Below are 19,057 nucleotides of genomic sequence, written 5' to 3' on the forward strand. Positions count from 1 at the left end.
GTTCTATACTATTTTTCCTTATGTTTTCTAGTACCAATGGTACTATATATTTTTCATCTATACAGTTGCATGAACAGGGCTGCTTTGGAAATGCTAGGGACAGACCAAGCAGATATAGGGAGCCCTGCAACACTCTCTGTTGTCTAAATGAGGATATTAACCATATGTTACACATGCACTATTTCTTCTCTCCTGCAGTCAATTATTCTATAAGTATTCCTCTCTCCGTGTTATTTGGATTTAATGGGGAGTGAGCTCATAAATATCTAGTTAGATTCTGATATCTTTGCTAGTGTTCAAGGAAGGATAGGAGTGGAAATGTATAATTAGAAAGCTTGAAGAGAATGTAGTAGAATTGAAATAAAAGATCCCTTGGTAGATTTGTGTCATAGATCTCCAGTTTTTGGCTTTTTCATTTGGGGGCATTAGAAAGTGTGCTCAGAACTGTGCTCTTTCTCTCTTGCATATGTCACTGCCTCATTTATCTATAAGATCTTTGATTCAGCATCTTGTAGAGCAAAAATATATGCTTACTGTAAATTATATATCTATTGTCAAAGCAAAAACATCCAATGTTAGCAGCGTTGATTCTTTAAGGTAAACAATGCCTCAAAATTCTTTTGAAGAGTTTCATCTGTCGGAACTATGACATCTATTTCCTGAAATTCTTAGATTACATGCATAGAATTGAGGACTATAATATTTTACAGGGTGATAGAGCTGGTTTGTCATTCTTCAATATAAAAAGGCCATGCCAGTATACATAGAATATGTATCCTAATATGTATTCTAAAGCTGTATATCTTGGATGAAAGAAAAAAGAAACAGCTGGGTCCCAAGATATTACTGCTGGATCTCAGCACCTCCTTCAGTATTTCCTAGGCATGTGCTTAAATTTTCCCCTCAGCTACTGATTCTGGGGTTGGTTCTTCCCTAATTTCTCTATTTCTTAGCACACATCCAAATGGCTGTATTAATATACTATCTTCCAGTCCCTATGTTGGCAGAAAAAATGCCAATATAAATTGCATTGCCTTGATGACTTAGCCTTATTCTGTCTTAGTAATAAGGACACTGAATGGTGCTGTCTTTATAATTTAAATGTGGGACAAATTAAGACAGTGATTTGTGAGATGTGTTGCCAGGAAATTTTAGAACTGAAAAAAATATTCTGGAAGTGGACAGTAACAAAGTACTATGTTATTGTTGTCCAGAAAATTACATGGACCTGTGCTTTCAAAGGAGCAATCTTTGCTTCTTCTGAGACAAACCAGGGCAGAAGTGACAACAATATTGCAGCTCCAAGTATTTTAAAAGGAAGGGTAATTGTAGAACAATATATAACTGTTCAGGGAAAAGAGGAAGATACATAGAAGAGGAATTTGTTCAACTCCTCTTTGCAGAAAGGCAACATAGAATATGCATACAATTTCTTTGAGTCTCGTAATAGCTTTCTGAGTGTTTTCATGCTGGTCACTGCTTTGTCTAGATATTGATCCACCAAAGAATATCCGTGTATCAGACATGACACAGTCCAGTGGAGTAGTCACTTGGATGCCCCCAGATGCTCAAATCAGTGGCTATCATCTCACCTATCAAGATCCACTTGGCACCAGTAAGGTAAGCCTGCTAAATGCACCATATGTGAAATTGATCAGGCCAGCTATTAGCATATGGCAGACTTGCTTAGGTCATTTCAGACAACAGACATACAACAACGCATCTAGATTTGCCATAAACTGAAACTGATTCTAATATCTTGTTTTGTCTTCTTTTGTACATAGGTTTTTATGTTTTATAGTTCTAGGCAGCTGATACTAAATCCAAAAGATATATGCAACAAAACACATTGTGTAGCCTCAAAACTTGATAAAATAATATGATTATTTCAATAATTATTCACAACAAATAACTAATAATTTCTTCAAAATAAAAACAAATTATAGGGCAGGAAAATAATATATAAGATGAAAAATGCATTCAGGCAATGGCATTCTTACAAAGCAGTCAGGTAGTGGCTCATAGAAACTAAGTTACAATTATCAGCAAATAATGCATCATGAAAAGGCCCAGCATGTTGGAAAACACAACTTTTCTTCCAGTGCTGGGCACTAATGCAAGAAATGAATGAGCAGCAAGTTGGATTTTTTTAATGATGTCAGCTGCAAAAATCTACAAGGAGGATTTTACATGCCAGGTATATGTCTATCAGGAGACTGTCAGTTCGAGTCCCATATTAGGCATTGGCCAGTCCCCCTCTCTCAACCCTAGGAAGTAGGCAAGGGCAAATCACTTCCAAAAAACTTGCCAGGAAAACTGCAGGAATTAATCCAGTCAATTGCAGGAGTCAAAAACTGACTTGAAGATATAGATGTCAGGTTCAAGCTCAGAGGCGACACATTAAAATACAATTAGGTTCAATCCTTTACTTATTTACACTTAATGGACAGAATCTTGCCAAACTAAAGCTACAATCTTCTAATTTGCTAGATATATCCTGAGAGATTCTAGTGCAGACATGTCAAACTTGTGACATCACGTGATGACTGTTTTGCCATTGCCGGCAATGGGGTGGGCGCAGCTTCCGTGTGACGTGTCCGGCCCGTGTGCTGGCAGTTTGACACCCCTGTTTTAGTGTGTGGCTATTCTGATCCTCTTCCCCATTCCCCCATCCATCTCGGGTAGTCTCAATCTTGACACCTCTCTGGGAAAACTCTGCTAATCCCGCCACCACTGCTCCAGCAGGTGCACATTCCATCACACAGACATGCATATGCTGAAGGGCCCTCTCTGCAGAAATTCATGCTGTGTTTGTGGAGGATGCTGATATCCCTGATACAGAAAAAAGTGTAGGTGTGGTACAGAAAGACTGAAAATGGCTCTTGCCATGCCTTCATGTTTATCTGTCATTTTATTTATTTATTTCTATCTACCCTTACTTTTACAAATAACTCAAGGTGGCAAACATTTGTAGTAGGGGGAGGCCTGGAGGCAGGAAAAGGAGAAAAGGGGGGTTCTATCAGGTTTTTGGTGAGAGAGCTGGCTGGAAACTTGAAAGTGAGTGGGAGGTGGGTATTTATCTCAGACAAGGTTAGAAATTGAGGAGTTAGGATTTTTAGTTAAAATAGCCCTGAAGCTTCCAGTGAGGGAAAAAGAGGCGGGGAGAGAAGGGGGTTCTGCCAGGGTTTGGTGGGAAGACTTTTGAGGGGAGAATTGGCTGGAATCCTGAAAGGGGAGAGGAGACGGCAGAGGCAAGCAGACCAGACTAATGGCGAGTGACCAGAGGGGGCGCCAGATACCAAGGAGATGAACTGATAGAGGCAAGTGGGCAAGCCAGTGACTAGAGGGGGTTGTGTGTGCCAGATGTACCAGCAGATGGCAGAGATGAGCTGACCCAGACAAGTGGACAGACCAGTAAACAGTGGGGTGCCAGACACCCCAGCGGGCAGTGGAGGTGACCAGAGCTGGGTGAGTGGAAGTGCTTGGGCAAGAGATCAGAGGAGACTGATGTCCGGAACAATGGACATTGAGACACTGGGGAGTGACTGTGTAACAGGGAAGAGCCTGGGAAAGGGGATAGAGGAATCTAGACTCTAGTGGCCCTTTCAGGAGTGATGCTACATATCCAACACTACTCCCTCTCCTATTTTTCCTACAACAACAACCCTGTGAAATGAGTTGAGCTGAGAGTCAGTAACTGGCTCAAGGTTGCCCAGCTGTCTTTCATGACTAAGGCAGGACTAGAACCCACAGTCTCCGATTTTCTAGGCTGGTGCCTTAATCACTAGATCAAACTGTCACGAAGTATGAGGAGAAGGTTTTGCCTCGTATTCAATGTTAAATGTTATGCTGCAGACACACAATGTTTTATTACACTATCAAAAAGGCACCTAAAAATATAAAAGTAAATGAGACAAGCAATGGTGATAAAAACTGTATTCAGAAATGGAGCAGGGAGTAAAACCCTAAAGATTGATAGGTTTTGCAGAATGGTTAAAGAACATTTGTGATTCAGGAAATAAAAAAGTCCCCTGTGTAAATATGAATATCAATGCATCCTATTCTATTCACATACTGTCTGCATTTTAATGTTTCAGAACAGCATGCATTTTTTGTCACCTGCTGTCCCCAATGATCCTAGTCAGTCATGTAATTTCCTATTCATCACTGAGCTTTGGGGGGAAAGCAGCTCATAAGAATGGAGGGTTAATGTGTTAGTGAAATATAATTTCAGTCTCTTTTTTCTTTGTGGCAGGAAGTGCGACTTGGAGCAAATGATCGAAAGTTTGTTCTAGAAAACTTAAGTCGTGGTACTAAGTATACCATATACATTACAGCTGTTAAGGGAGATCGCAGGAGTCAAACAGTGACCACCACTTTTTCTACAAGTAAGCCTTGTGAATGCTCATATTGTAATGTTTAGGTGCTAAATATGTAGCGTGTCCTTAAAAGAAGAAGGAACTTGGAATGAACTTGAACTGGAATGACTTTTGTCTGGAGTAAGAACTTACAGTAAAAGATGGTTTGAAAATGGAATGTTAGTAGGAAAATATGCAACTGAAAACCATAATAACAAAAAAGAATATTTATATTTATAACCAAGTATTTGATGATATCATAACAAATACAAAAAGACTTTGGGGCTCAGAATAAACTAACCAATGTTTGCATTTTCGTTTTGTAAGTTAGATCTCCTGTTTCTCATATGAGAATATTATTGATTTAATAAACTAGTCTGAAAACAGTCCAAAATTGATAAAAGAAATAATAATCAAATTTAAAGTGCAGTAGCTATTCAGAAATAGGATGAAGGCTAGTAGTTTAAAAAATGTCTGCATTTAGAGATTAGTCTAGTTCAATCCACCAGTTCAGAATGGAATGGAGTGGAGCGGAACGAAATAGAATATTAGTCTGAATAAATGACAGATTTGTTATTTGAAATTTAGTCGTGTCTTTCCCTGTTTGGAGAATCAAAAGGAAACTTACAGTTAAAAGAATATACATTAAAAAATAGCACATTTATAAGTAGGAAAGCACGATACAACTCTCAATGACCTAGTAACAGCTTTCAAGCAGCCACGTTGTTCAGAAGATATATTACACAACAAAGACCAGAGAAACCAATTTAGGTGGCAATGTGCAGAAAGCTGCCAGGGTCTCAGTAATGGATAAGGGAATTTCAAAAGGGGTAACAGAATTCTGAAATATACTCTATAGAATGTTATTAGGAAACTTCTTCGGGGCAGACATCTGCTTTTCTTTTTTCCCAAAGGAAGCTATACATCTCTTCATATCTAATCAATAAAATAGTGGGGGGAAATATAGAAGATGGAGAACTACAAGATTATGGACAGGTGACTCTGAGTAAATGCAGTGACACAGTCCTAAAATGCAGTTGTATGTAAAAATGTTCCTAAATTGCTGGGATTTGGGTGACATATGAATTAAATAAAGAAAGAAACAAGAAACAAAACGTTCCCTGGGAAGTAAAAGTCTTATTAGTGTTTAATAGTTTAGACTCACATGAATTTAGATTCATATCTTGCTATCTTAATGTTTCTTTTCTTTTTCTCTACTGTTAATGGCTTAGATTGTTGGCCTTAGCCTTCTTTTGCCACATAATTGTTCAAAGACTTTTCTGCATTTTTATCTTGATCTTTGGATTTAATAATGTCAGCTCTTATTTGTTTTGCTCCTGAAGTCAGTTTGCATTATCCCTACCCTGTGGACTGCAGCCAAACCCAGCAAAATGGTAATTCCATCAGCGGCCTATATACCATCTATCTGAATGGTGACAGCAGCAGACCCCTTGAAGTATATTGCGACATGACCACTGATGGAGGGGGATGGATAGTGAGTGTTGTTTTCATTACTTTCGAAACATTATTAATTCCAGCTATTCCCAGTACAGGTAGTTTTTGTTTAGCAACCACAATTGGGATCAGCAACTTGGCTGTTAAGCGAAGCAATTACTAAGTGAAACTGCAACAGATCTTACTTCACCTTGCTTTGCTGTAGAGACCTGCAAAGGTCATAAACACAAGGTTTGGTTGCAAAGTTACTTCTTTCTGTCATAACTGAACTGTTGCTGTCTGAGGCAGTCACTAAATGAGGCCTACCTACACTGAGTTTGCCATTTTTCCTGCATGCTTATCACAGTTGCAACCAATTAGCCTTGAAACCTCTGCAGACTTTGATTCTAAATACAAACAGTTCATTGTTAGACATGAGTCTCCATTGCTGACCTTCTGTCTTACTTCATATTTTTCCTGTTTCATGATTTAATATGGATGCTCTCTCTCTCTCTGTGTGGTGTATTATACACAAAAACAGACATATTTTGAATTTTGAAACAGGCACAGTTCTCTTTTTTCTCACTTTAAAAGTTTTGGTACACAAAAGAGCATTTAATTAGTTCTCTATATAAACAAATAATCTTAATGAGACCACATGAGGATACGTTGTTTGTTGTGAGTCAGTGTATGTGTGTGCTTTTGTAGCCAGGAAACATGGAAATGAAAAAGTAGAGGGAAGATATGAACTAAATGGTTTGAAGAATTGTCTATCAAAGGAGAAATAAAAATGGATAGCTTGCTTGATACCACGATTGTTGCATAAATGAAATAGTATTATCTTGTACTCTCATATTCAGTGAGAATTTCATATGTAACATTCTATACCTTCTTCTAGTCTATTTATATCTACTGGATTATGAACTGACTTACCTTCCATTTTTCTTCTATGTTTGATACTCTATAAGTAGAATTAATATTCAGTTAATCAATTTTTATATGCTTCTGCCTGCTTTTACAGATGATTCAGCGGAGGTCCACAGGGCATCTGGATTTCTCTAAGAGATGGAAGAATTATGTTGAAGGCTTTGGAAGTTCTTCTGGAGAATTTTGGCTTGGTACTATTGTTTTTTGAACATAGTTCAAGATAAATGTATATGCTTTATGGAAGAACCACTATTAATGCAGATATACTAATGAAAGGATTCTACTTTTCTGATGATGGATGTTGAATCTCCATACTATCCTTCCATGCCTCCAGTTCTTAAAGTCTCAATACTACGGGAAGTCTTCACTTAATAACCAGTTGTTTAACATCCATTCAAAATTATGGTTTCAAAAAAGGTTACAACCTGTGACCTTTGAAATTGAAATTACAACTGTTGCATGTACCCTCGCAGTCACACAATGGTATTTCAAACACATTTAAACCAGCTCAAACTTACAATCAGTTCCATCATTCTGTGATCACGTGACTGTTAAGTCCTCGAGTCAATGGTGAAAGAAGAGCACACATTCTGTAGGTAACAACAGCTTTATTCTTCTTCAGCTCTCTCCGACACAGCTTAGAGGCTCGCAGGCCTCTCTGACTCTAAATAGAATCCCCAGGCAAAAAGGTTACATGAGATGGTGCGCTTTCGTGCCTTGTGCATGCGCGCAGGCTGACGCCACTTAGTCTGGTCCCAGGCAGCTTGCAACAGCCCGGGACCATTGCAACGTCCCGAGCCTGCTTTTGCAGGCTCAAGACACAACACCCCTTCCCCCCGGATGAAACTTAACCAACCTATATAGATAGGTATACGCGACCTCACAAAGGGATGTGGTGAGCTATCCCTTATGGAACTGCACATACTATTGCAGCTACTTAATAGCCACTCTATACATGGTACCGTGCTATCGTTTTGGAATTGGGTGTCCAAGTCCCCAATTCCAGGTTTTCCAGCAGCAGCACCATTCTCACTTCCCTTGGCTTGCCAACAACCTTACAAAGTCTTCCAGGTGTTTGGGTGATCTTCTAACCCTTTGTGACCTTCTTAGATTTTGAGAACACCCTTGACCTTCCTGTGTAGTTGTTGCAGTGGAGTTTCCCCCTCTTTGTTGCCCTGGTGGTCCCCACAACCTAGGTTCTGTTGCCTGGTCTGCCTGCTTGCCCACTGGGCTCGACAGACCAGGACTTTGCTCCAAACTGTACCTGGTTGATCTGCCTGACTGTAGGCTATCGGGACCCTCTATGTCCCACCCAGTATTTTATGAATCTGTGGTATTTTCCAAGTCCACAATGGACCTATCAAGGGAATGCATCCCTTCACTCCCAAGCCCAGTAACTGGGTTGTCTGGGGTCTCTGCAGTGCCCCAGTACTCTGTTGCCCCCCATTCAGTGCCGGAGGTACCAGAATCAGGATTTGCCTCTCTGACTACCTCCTTGTAGACTGACTTCCTTTTGGAAGAAATTGCAGCATTTGGCCAGCTTGTTTGTTTGGAAGCCAGTTCTCTGGTGTGATTTGGGTTGTTTGGATGCTCTGGTTATTTTCCCTGTCTAGGGTGCTGTATTAGGGTTGTGAATAGTGAGAGTGCCCCCTGATTGACTCCCTGGCTGGAGTAAGTACTGGTGCCTGTATTATTTCTTGTTCCCCTGAATTCCTGTTAGAGACACTTGCGGAACCTTGGGAGAGGCCTTCCTCCGCCTCTCCATTTGCCCCTGACTGCTGACAGTACCCTTCCCTTTGCACACAATGGTCCCCCTCCCCCCAGAGAAAACCCAGGAGTTGAAGAGGGAGAGTCCAGTCTCGTACGCAGCTGATCGATATGCCGCTGAAGGACGCGACCATCGTCCAGGGAAACCTCGTAGGACAAGGGACCAGTGACCTTTCAGAAGGTCAGGTGACCGGGCCCATAGTTCCGGGTCCATACCGGGGCACCCACTTGCAAACATCTTGGTGCCCTTGGTTGCGAAACCCGAGGCGCCACCCTGTCCAGATGCAGCCTGTCAAGTTTGGTGATCAGTCTGCGCCCCCAGTGAAGTTCTGCCGGGCTCTTCCCAGTGGAAGTAGAAGGTGTGGTGCGGTAAGCAAGAAGAAAATCTGCCAACCTATGGTGCCAGTCACTGTAAGTCAGTTTCTTGAGAGCATCCTTGGTGATGCGAACCATCCTTTCAGACATACTGTTGGTGGAAGGGTGGAAGGGCGCTGAAGTCGCATGACGAATCATGTTGGCCTGCAGAAAAGCCTGGAACTCGGAAGAAGTGAATTGAGGACCGTTATCTGAAACCAGAACATCTGGAAGGCCATGTGCAGCAAAAATTCCTCTTAATACCTGAATGGTCTTGGCAGTAGTAGTGGAGGAAACAGGAACAACCTCTAGCCACTTTGAATGGCTATCAACAAGGAGCAAGAAGAATTGCCCCTGAAATGGCCCAGCGTAATCTACATGCATTCTAGACCAAGGTGATTGTGTTTCCTCCCACCTATGCACAGGGGCCTGAGGCATTTCTGGCCGTGAACGCTGGCACAAGTGGCATCCGTGCACCTGGGCCTCTATATCCTTGTCTAACCCTGGCCACCATAAATGGTTGCGCACAAGCGCTTTCATCCTGACAATGCCAGGATGAGCCTCATGGAGAGAGACCAAGACTCTAGGTCTCAATGAGGTAGGAATAATTACTCTGCTGCCCCACAACAGGCAACCCTGAAAAGTGGATAACTCATGCTTCTTGAGCCAGAAACTTTGGAACTCAATACCTGGGCATCTCTCAGGCCATCCAGAGAAAACCCATGAGAGCACACGAGCAAGTGTTAGATCTGTGGCTGATTCTGCAGCCACATCCCTGGCATTTAGGGGCGATTCAGGCAGTGCCTGAATGGAGGGAATATTGATGGCAGGAGCAGGGTCTGCTTCTACCAGCTTCAGAGGTAATCTACTTAGGCCATCAGCGTGGCCCATTTCCTTACCAGGTTTGTGAATCAATGAATAATCATAAGCTGACAGAAAAATAGACCATCTCAGCATTCTGGGAGAGATAATATGGGGAGTTTGTTTGTTAGTGGTAAACAACCCCAGCAGAGGCTTATGGTCAGTGTAGACCGTGAAATGTCGGCCATATAAAAAATCATGGAATTTTTTAATTCCAGCTACAATGGCCAAGGCTTCCCTGTCTATTTGAGCGTAATTACGCTCAGCAGAGGATAAAGTTCTGGAGTAATATGCAACAGGAACCTGAGTTCCATCAGCCCTCAAATGGCTAAGTACGGCCCCCACCCCACAAGGGGATGCATCACAAGCAATGCATACAGGTAGATTTTCATTGAAATGTGCAAGCACATCATTGGATGTAAGCAAGGCCTTGACCTCATTGAAGGTTTTTTCATGTACTTGGGACCATTGCCAGACTGCCTGCTTGTCTAAAAGCCTATGAAGTGGTTCTGCTACATCAGTCTTTACAAGGAAAGCGTTGTAAAAATTCAAGAGACCTAGGAATGCTTGCAACTCACTTTAGACTTAGGCCTAGGAGCCTGCTGTATGGCTTTTAATTTAGATTCAGCAGGGTGAATACCTCTGGCATCTATTCCGAATCCCAGAAAATCTGTAGAAGTGACTCCTATTTTACATTTATCTTTTTTGAGATTTAGGCCTGTTCTTCTAACCGAAGCAAAACAGCCCTTTGTCTCTCAGCTAAATTCTGGGTAGATTCCCCAGCAATAAGGACATCATCAAAGTAGGGGCAAACCCCAGGAATACCTCTTAGTGTGTTCTCCATGGCACTTTGGAATATGCCAGGAGCTACATTTACTCCAAATTGTAGTCTCTTGACTTTGAATGCTTGCTCTGCAAGCCATCCCATTCAGCAGCAGCTTCATCAACAGGTAACTGTTGATATGCCTGTGCCAGATCTAGCTTTGCAAAAATGCGCCCCCCTTTGAGGGAAGCCAAAATATGGCTAACTACAAGTACAGGATACGCATGCTGTTGCAATGCCTTGTTTAATGTGCATTTGTAGTCAGCACATATGCGAATGTCCCCATTAGCCTTGAGAGGCGTAACTATGGGGGTTTCCCATGGACTTGAATCTACAGGTTCTAAAATACCTTGCTGGATCAATTTATCCAGTTCAGCATCAATTTTCCCTTTAAGTGCAAAAGGTACTCTCCTTGCTTTAACCCTAATGGGTGTGATGGCAGGGTCAAGCTTCAATGAAACAGGAGGCCCTTTGTAAGATCCAAGTTGTGGACTAAATACATCTGCAAACTCCTCGCAGACCTCTGCTAGGTCCAATGTTTGCAAATTGTGCAGCCCTGTAACTTGGATTCCCAAGGCCTCAAACCAATCGAGTCCAATAAGACTTGTTCGTTCACCCCCAACAACCAATACATCCAATGGACCTTCAAAATCCTTGTGTTGTACTGTAAGGGTGGCCTCCCCCTTTACACACATCTTGGAATTTTGAAAGTCTGTTAAGATTATATTGGATGGCCTAAGTTTGGCCTGGAACACACTGCTGTTAAAAATCTTCCTAAATGTACGAATGGAAATGATTGAAAGAGCAGACCCAGTGTCCAGCTCCATAACCAAGGGAACTCCTTGCAACGTCACCCTCAGTGACAGTTTCTTTTTAAGTGGTTTGTGTGTGCCTGTTCTACAAATATTTCTGCATGATGCACAGAAACCCATCCTGTTTTGGCTGGGGACCCTGGTACCTTTCAGACACAATTCTTCTTGAGGTTGTGCCTTCTGGCGACCCAGGCAAACAGCTGCTATGTGGCCTTGCCTGCCACATGCTCTACAGATTGCAGAACGGAACCTGCAGTCAGCCCTCTTGTGGCGACCACCGTACCCGAAGCATTTGGACGCAGCTGGAGCTTTGTCTTTGCCTTCCTTCTGTTTTTCTTCCTTGAACGGGTAAAGATGATCCACCTCATCTTCAGGATCTTCCTCCGAGCCTTCTTGGACTCCCTCATGGTGCACGGATGCTGCTTCTGGATTGTTCCTGATGGGCCGCATGTTCTTGACCGCCCCGCCTGCTGCCTCTTCCGCTGTAACCTCTCTCAAGGCATCTTGGAATGAGATATCTTCCTTTGCAAAGAGTCTCTGTTGCAAGTCTCTGTTCCTTAACCCGCATACAAAACGGTCTCTCAGCCTTTCTTCTAAATCTTTAAAGTCGCAGGGCTTGGCTGCTCTTTGCAAGGCTGCAATGAACTCTTTGGCTGATTCACCTGCTCTCTGATCCCTCTGTTCAAATGTGTGCCTCCACGCAATGACAGACAACTTGGGCTGAAAATGTTCCTTCAATAACTTCTTTAAGTCTGTATACGTGACAGACTCTAGAGGAGCAGGGGCTGCCAAATTTTCTGCAATTTCAAACGCATCTTGGCCACAGACACACAGCAAAGTCGCGGCCTTCAAGCCATCTTCTCTAACTTGATTCACTCTAAAGTAATTTTCTACTCTAGCGACATAAGACTCCCATCTTTCTGGGTGAGTAAACGTTGAATTTGGACAACCGCCCTATCTTCGCCATCCTTGCTTCTACTTCTAGGAAGGGGTCTGTCAGCCAGCTTACCTCCAGCGACGCTGTACTGGCAGACCAGATGCTGAGTTTAACGCTGTCTTCCTTTTCTCAAGGACTCCTTGGGTAAATCTTACAAGTCTTCTTCTTTCAGCTTGCAAGCCATCCCATCCTCGTCACCAGTGTTAAGTCCTCGAGTCAATGGCGAAAGAAGAGCACACATTCTGTAGATAACAACAGCTTTATTCTTCTTCAGCTCTCTCCGACACAACTCAGAGGCACGCAGGCCTCTCTGACTCTAAATAGAATCCCCGGGCAAAAAGGTTACATGAGATGGCGCGCTTTCGCGCCTTGCACATGCGCGCAGGCTGGCGCCATTTAGTCTGGTCCCGGGCAGCTTGCAACAGCCCGGGACCATTGCAATGTCCCGAGCCTGCTTTTGCAGGCTCAGGATACAACAGTGACCATGATTTGTGACTTGTCTCATTTTTTGACAGAAAATAACAAAAAGTACTCATTGGATATGCTGGATTTGTTTAACAACTATGTGCTTCACCTAACAGCCATGTATTCACTGGTCTTGTAAAACCAGTTGTAAAATCAAATCAGGTTATATGGTGACCAACTTAACAATTACAATGACTTATGACAAAAATTCCGAGCTTGATTCTGACTGTAAGTCAATCATAATAAAAAGGCTGGAAGAATGCCTATAGTGTGCCAAAGTAGGCTCAGATTCTAAGAGTTTTATTTAAAAACAACAATAACATTGCATTTAGTACTATCTGGTTGTACAGTATGTAAGGACCCAGCACCTCAGATCATGTTTTGCAATGCTATAGAGCAGGGGTGTCAAACTGCTGGCCCACAGGCTGGTTTCATCATACTGAAGCTGTGCCCACTTCATTGCCGGCAATGCAAAAAGAGTCGTGATACATCGCGATACTTCACGTGACATGGCAAGTTTGACACCCATGCTATAGAGAGTCATAAGTTTGCTTGAAAATTATTAGCTACTGGGAATAGAGTGGGGGTGATGGACTGTGATGGAATGTGCCCCTACAGGAGCAGTGAGGGAGAGTTTTGACAATGCAGAGTTCGAACCCAGAGAGGAAAAGGTTCAGGTTAGCCATAGCCTAGAATCCCTCAAGATATATCTAGTAGATGTTTATAGCTTTAGTTTGGCAAGACTCTGTCTATTGGGAGTAAGCAAATAAAGGACTGAACTTGATAGGATTTTGCTGTGTCATCTCTGGGCTTGGGCATGACGTTGCTTTAATGTTCAGTTTGTAGTTTTTAAAGTTTCCTATTACTAAATGGCATCTGTATTCCATCATAAACTTTGCTAGAGAGCAGATAAAGGGATATATAAATGATAAACCAGTTTTATTATGTACTTGGAAGAGTTAATATCTTCTCTCTCTCTGTGTTCTCACTCATTCACTCACACACACACTCTCTCTCTCTCTCTCTCTCACACACACACAAATGTGTGCATGCATGCACGCACGCACACACATACACACATTCCTAGAATGGGAAATTGAAGTATTTCTATTAATGAACTGGAGTAAAGTGACATGAGTGAAATGATTGTATAATATTTGTTTATTCTATACAAATAACTCCATTTCTTATGGAAGAATTCTTCTTGACTTAAAAATGCCTTGACTATAATAGTTTTGTCAGGTCTGCCATTGCATCTCTTCATCCCTGTTTTGCTTCGATGGCATCCTGCCATAAAAGGGGAGAGGAAAGAGAAAGCAATACAGGGAGGGGGGATGACAGGATGAGAGATTTAAAGACACAAGCTTGGGAATGGAATGCGGAGTGTGGGCCAAAGAGGTTCCAAAATGTGGAGCCTGTTACCAAAAACAGCTTAGTTGAACTTTTTGGACACCTCCAAGATGATCAAGATGGGAAGAGCTTGGGAGAAGAGAAAATTACCGGAACTAAATGGGAAATCCTCAGATCTGGCTTTGCACTTGACATTAGTAAAAATATATCTTTCACTACAAATGGAGTCAAGAGTCTTTCTTTCCTGAATGCCCAAGCTGGGACAGGTCTGACAAGTTTGTTTGACAGCCTACCTTAAATTTGATTCTGGAATGTTTCTTGCAGGCCTAGAAAAATTGAATAACCTCACCAGGTCTGCCCGCCTTCCCTATGAGCTGAGGGTAGATTTACGGACTCACAATGAGTCAGCCTATGCCACCTATGACTTCTTCCAGGTGGGTTCCAGCAGAGATCGATACAAGCTGTCTTTGGGAAACTACAGAGGCAATGCTGGTAAATATTTCTTTTATTTTTTTAAATAAAACTTTATTAAATTTCAAATAAAAAAATTAAATAAAAAAAAAACAAATGGAGCGATATTAGAGGGAGAAGTGGAAACAAATAGTGAAAAAGCAAAATCTCACATCTATCTGAGTAGCAACCAATTTTTCAGGGCTTCCTGAACTTATATTCAAGGGCACTTCGGAAATGTTGTATATCAGGGATGCTTTAGCAAGTAACTTCCATAAGGGGATTATGCGTGCACAAATGAGAAAGCCCAGCCACAAAATTATTTTTTTTAAAAAATGTACACCAAACATTCACCATTCAGCAGCATGTTCTTTCATGCTGCTTACATGATACGATGGTGTCTCCTATTCCATTTAATATAATTAAGAAAAATTACAGATCAATCACAGAACAAACTTATCTGGGAAATATCTATACTGTACTTCCTTTTGTCTGCCTGGAAATCAAAAGCAGTTTCAGAGTTTGAACAACAATAAGCAAATCAATATATTTGAAACCATAATATTTTCACTCAGAAAGAAAATAGTTTAGCCAAGGTCAAGAAATGTATTTACATTCCTTTACTCACAAACGTGCACACACCCTTTTTGGCTCCCTCTTCTTCCCCACTCCTGTCCATTCCCTTCTCTGGTTCAAAGCAGACAGTGTACAAAAAAAATAAAAATAAAAACACCTTTTGAAATTTTATCCAGTGTCAAATTTCTCAGAAATCAGGAAAGGAAAAAAGGAATCTGACAAAGAAAAGCCAATTTCTGAAGCTGAGAAATTCTGCTGAAGGCATACTGTTTTTTTATTGCCTTGATAAAGGGCTGCAGTTAGTTACTTTCCAGTAATTTTAAAGATTGGGAAAAACTTTCATGTAGCTTGGTTGATGACATCAAGTGGAGAAAAGGAACTTGGTGCTGAGACACATTTTGAGGCTAAGCCATTCCCTGTTAGCACCATTCAACTTAAGATGTGTATGTATATTTATAGGTATTCTGTATAAAGATGCCAACCTGGTACATTGCTCATCTTCTTGGTTAATTATTCTTAATAATACAAATTGGAAAAAAATCTTGATTAGAGCCTGAGGGCAGCAAGAGAGGTGACTGCTGGTTAAGGGCAATGCACTGAGAAACTCAGGATTAACTGATATTGAATTATGCTTGGGCAAGATTTTATATCTAGTCTGCATGTGTCTGTGTCTGTGTGTGGAGGCATCGAAAGGCATTTAACTGTATTTCTACCCACTCAGGACATGTCTTCGGTTCTAATGCTCCCTTTCTCTCCTAAGGGGATGCCATGACTTATCATAATGGTAGGAAATTTACAACTTTGGACAAGGATAATGATATAGCTATCACCAACTGCGCGATAACACACCATGGTGGCTGGTGGTATAAGAACTGCCACCTGGCTAATCTCAATGGGAAGTATGGAGAACAGAAGCACAGTGAGGTGAGTCTGGTATATATCTGTCTAGATTACATGTGACCCATTTCAAGAATACACAAATTACTGTTAATACTTCTCCCTGTGATAGCCATAGACCAGTGGTTCTCAACCTTTTTAATGCCGTGACCCCCAACTGGTCGTAAGTCAAGGACTACTCAACCGGTCGTAAGTCTAGGACTACTCAACTGGTGCAGCACCGTTTGCAGAATGGGACTTTTGGCGGGCTCAGCAGGGCAGAGCCAGCCTGGACAATTCCTATTGGCTTTTGAAAGCCAATAGAATTAGACTCTATTCAAGAGAGTCTATTCTATTGGCTTTCAAAAGCCAACAGAATAAAAGGGAGTAGCACATCTAAGGAAAAGGGAAAAAAAATGGCGGACTGCGTTGTTTGGCGACCCCAGTGAAATGGTCGTTCGACCCCAAATGGGGTCCCGACCCACAGGTTGAGAACCACTGCCATAGACCATCTTAATCATTATTATGAAAGGAAAGGAGAACTTATCTACTATTGCTTGATTTTGAAATAATACAAAGAATCCTTATTTCTAAGGCTGCAAACTTTTTGCAATTTTTTAAAAAAAGAATCAATGACTCTATTTAACAAACTTCACTGCTTGCGATAATTTGGTAGCAGATTCTAAAAATATTGTAAAGGTTTTTTCCATTAAAATAAATGTGTAGATAGCTAACAATATCTTAACGGTCATTCCTCCATTTTTTTTTTACATAGGAGGGAATGCCCTTTTAAAATGGCTAATAAATTAAGATTTAAAAATAAAACACTTTTTCAGATCTGTTTTCATTTGTATGGATGATATGTATACAAATTTAATTTAAAAAAAACAACTGTAATATTTATACACATTCAATAACTATTTAATAAAAGAATAGCAGTTTTCCTGTAGACTGTGGAAGGAGATTGCTTCTTGATTAGCATATATAATTTATACATATACACATTTATTGGGGAAATGAGGTTTCTATTATTGAAGCTCATAAACTCTGAAGGTGCCTTAAAAGTCATCTAGTCCATTGTTTCACAAACCTTGACAACTTAAAAGACATCTCGACTTCAATTTCCAGAATTTCCCACCCGGCATGCTGATTAGGGAATTCTGAGAGTTGAAATCCGCACATCTTAAAGTTGCTAAGGTTTAAGTTGCTAAGAAACCATTGATCCAGTCAGTCTTTTCATTGTGAAATCTACTACAGGTAGTTCTCGATTTACGTCTACAATTGAGCCCAAAATTTCTTTTGCTAAGTGAGATATTTGTTAAGTGAGTTTTGCCTCATGTCACAACCTTTCTTGCCACAGTTGTTAAGTGGATCACTGTAGTTGATAAGTTAGTAACCAGCTGTTAAGTGAATCAGGCTTCCCCATTGACTTTAATTGACAGAAGGCCGCAAAATAACAACAACAACAATAACAACTTTATTGTCACTTTGAATGTACACCAATCGGCAAACATCAAAATGAAATTTCGTAGGGTACAGCTCTCAAAGGGTCACCACCTAAGATATACACTACTTGTTCGTGGCTCAAGTTTCAGATTGTCCATTTTAGTCTCTAGGGAGTGAACGATGGCAAACAGGACAGATGGAAAGGGAGCTCTATGTGGATTAGCCCTCAAATTAGCTTGTATTCCTGCACAATAATCTCATCTCCTTTCCTTTTTCTGATCCTGACTCTTCCACCTTTTCCTTAAAGAGGCCTTGTTCTTTTTGCCCCTGGAGTACGGTGACACCGCCACCAACTCCTCCAAAAGCCTCTCTCTCTTCCTCTGGGCCTGCCGATAGCCTCATCCAGTTCCTTTGCTCCATAAGCCCAGGGACTTCTCCTCATCTGCCTCCTTTGGAAACAGCCCTGATCTGCAATAGAATCTGCCACTGTGCTAGCAGTCAGATCTTGCTGCCGGCAGAACAATTTCAAACAACGCAAACAACTTTTAATGGTCTCACCAACAGTTCCGAAACAGCTAAAAACTTGCCATACCAAGATTGTCGGTCGGATGTTATATTAGTCCCACCACATTGCTCTAATACATTAAAGCCTTCCTGATCATGTGGTCTATATCCCTTATATCCCTCCAAAAACTTTTCACCTTCGAGAGCCAATGCAGCCACAGTCGATCCAGGCGCTGCCATTTTAGAAACTAAGGTAAAAGGTAATCACATGATACTGGGACACTGCAATTATCATAAATATGAACTGGTTGCTAAGCATCTGAATTTTGGTCACATGATCATGGGTATGCTGCAAAGGTCATAACTGTGAAAAATGGTCATAAGTCACATTTTTAGTGCCATTGTAACTTTGAATGGTCATTAAATGAACTGTTGTATGTCAAGGACTGCCTGTTAGAAAGTTTCTTATAACATTATGAAATCGACCTCCTTTTGATTTCTGTCCATTGTTGTAAACTTTGTTCTTCTGAAGCAAGAGATTGGGTCTGTTAGCAATTATATTTTTTTGCTAAAATATAGGACTCTGTAAAATATTTCAGTTGTTTCATCAGTAGGTTTAATTCCATTCCTTTATTTTCAGCTCTTTTACCATCCTGGTTGCTTTTTTCTAGAAATATTCTATTTTATAAAAGTTCTTTTTAAAATGTGTTCAGAAGTAGATACAGCATCTCAAATATGTCCTGATTAAAACCAAACAAAAATATTCTGAGTGAACACTCTGCTTCTGTTAATCCCATCTCAAGTACATTAATGCTTTTAGCTATTATGTCACACTTTTTAATTACATTCAAACCAGACCTTTCCAGTCTAGTGATCTTCATTTGTTTCAGATACTTCAGTTTGTTGAGATACTTCTGTGAGAGGGACCTCGGAGTCTTAGTGGACAATCACTTAAATATGAGACTCTAGAAAGTGTACAGAGAAGAGCAACAAAGATGATTAGGGGACTGGAGGCTAAAGCATATAAGGAAAGGCTGCTGGAATTGGGTATATCTGGTTTAATGAAGAGAAGGACGAGGGGGGAACATAATAGCAGTGTTCCAATATCTCAGGAGCT

The 19,057-nt window shown here is 41.1% G+C and overlaps 1 protein-coding gene across 1 annotated transcript in view; it reads left to right on the top strand.

Moving 5' to 3' along the window:
* The window catches only part of TNN (tenascin N), a 90,947-nt gene that overhangs the window by 62,660 nt on the left and 9,230 nt on the right, over positions 1–19,057 (top strand). Inside the window, exons 9-14 of the mRNA XM_039348537.1 lie at positions 1,490–1,620; positions 4,256–4,388; positions 5,702–5,853; positions 6,814–6,910; positions 14,413–14,580; positions 15,875–16,038. Of these exons, the coding sequence (XP_039204471.1) occupies positions 1,490–1,620; positions 4,256–4,388; positions 5,702–5,853; positions 6,814–6,910; positions 14,413–14,580; positions 15,875–16,038 (845 nt within the window). The remainder of the gene's footprint in view (positions 1–1,489; positions 1,621–4,255; positions 4,389–5,701; positions 5,854–6,813; positions 6,911–14,412; positions 14,581–15,874; positions 16,039–19,057) is intronic.

Source organism: Crotalus tigris, unplaced genomic scaffold, assembly GCF_016545835.1.
Source record: "Crotalus tigris isolate CLP2741 ecotype Arizona unplaced genomic scaffold, ASM1654583v1 scf7180000017560.2302168, whole genome shotgun sequence".
Lineage (NCBI taxonomy): Eukaryota > Metazoa > Chordata > Lepidosauria > Squamata > Viperidae > Crotalus > Crotalus tigris.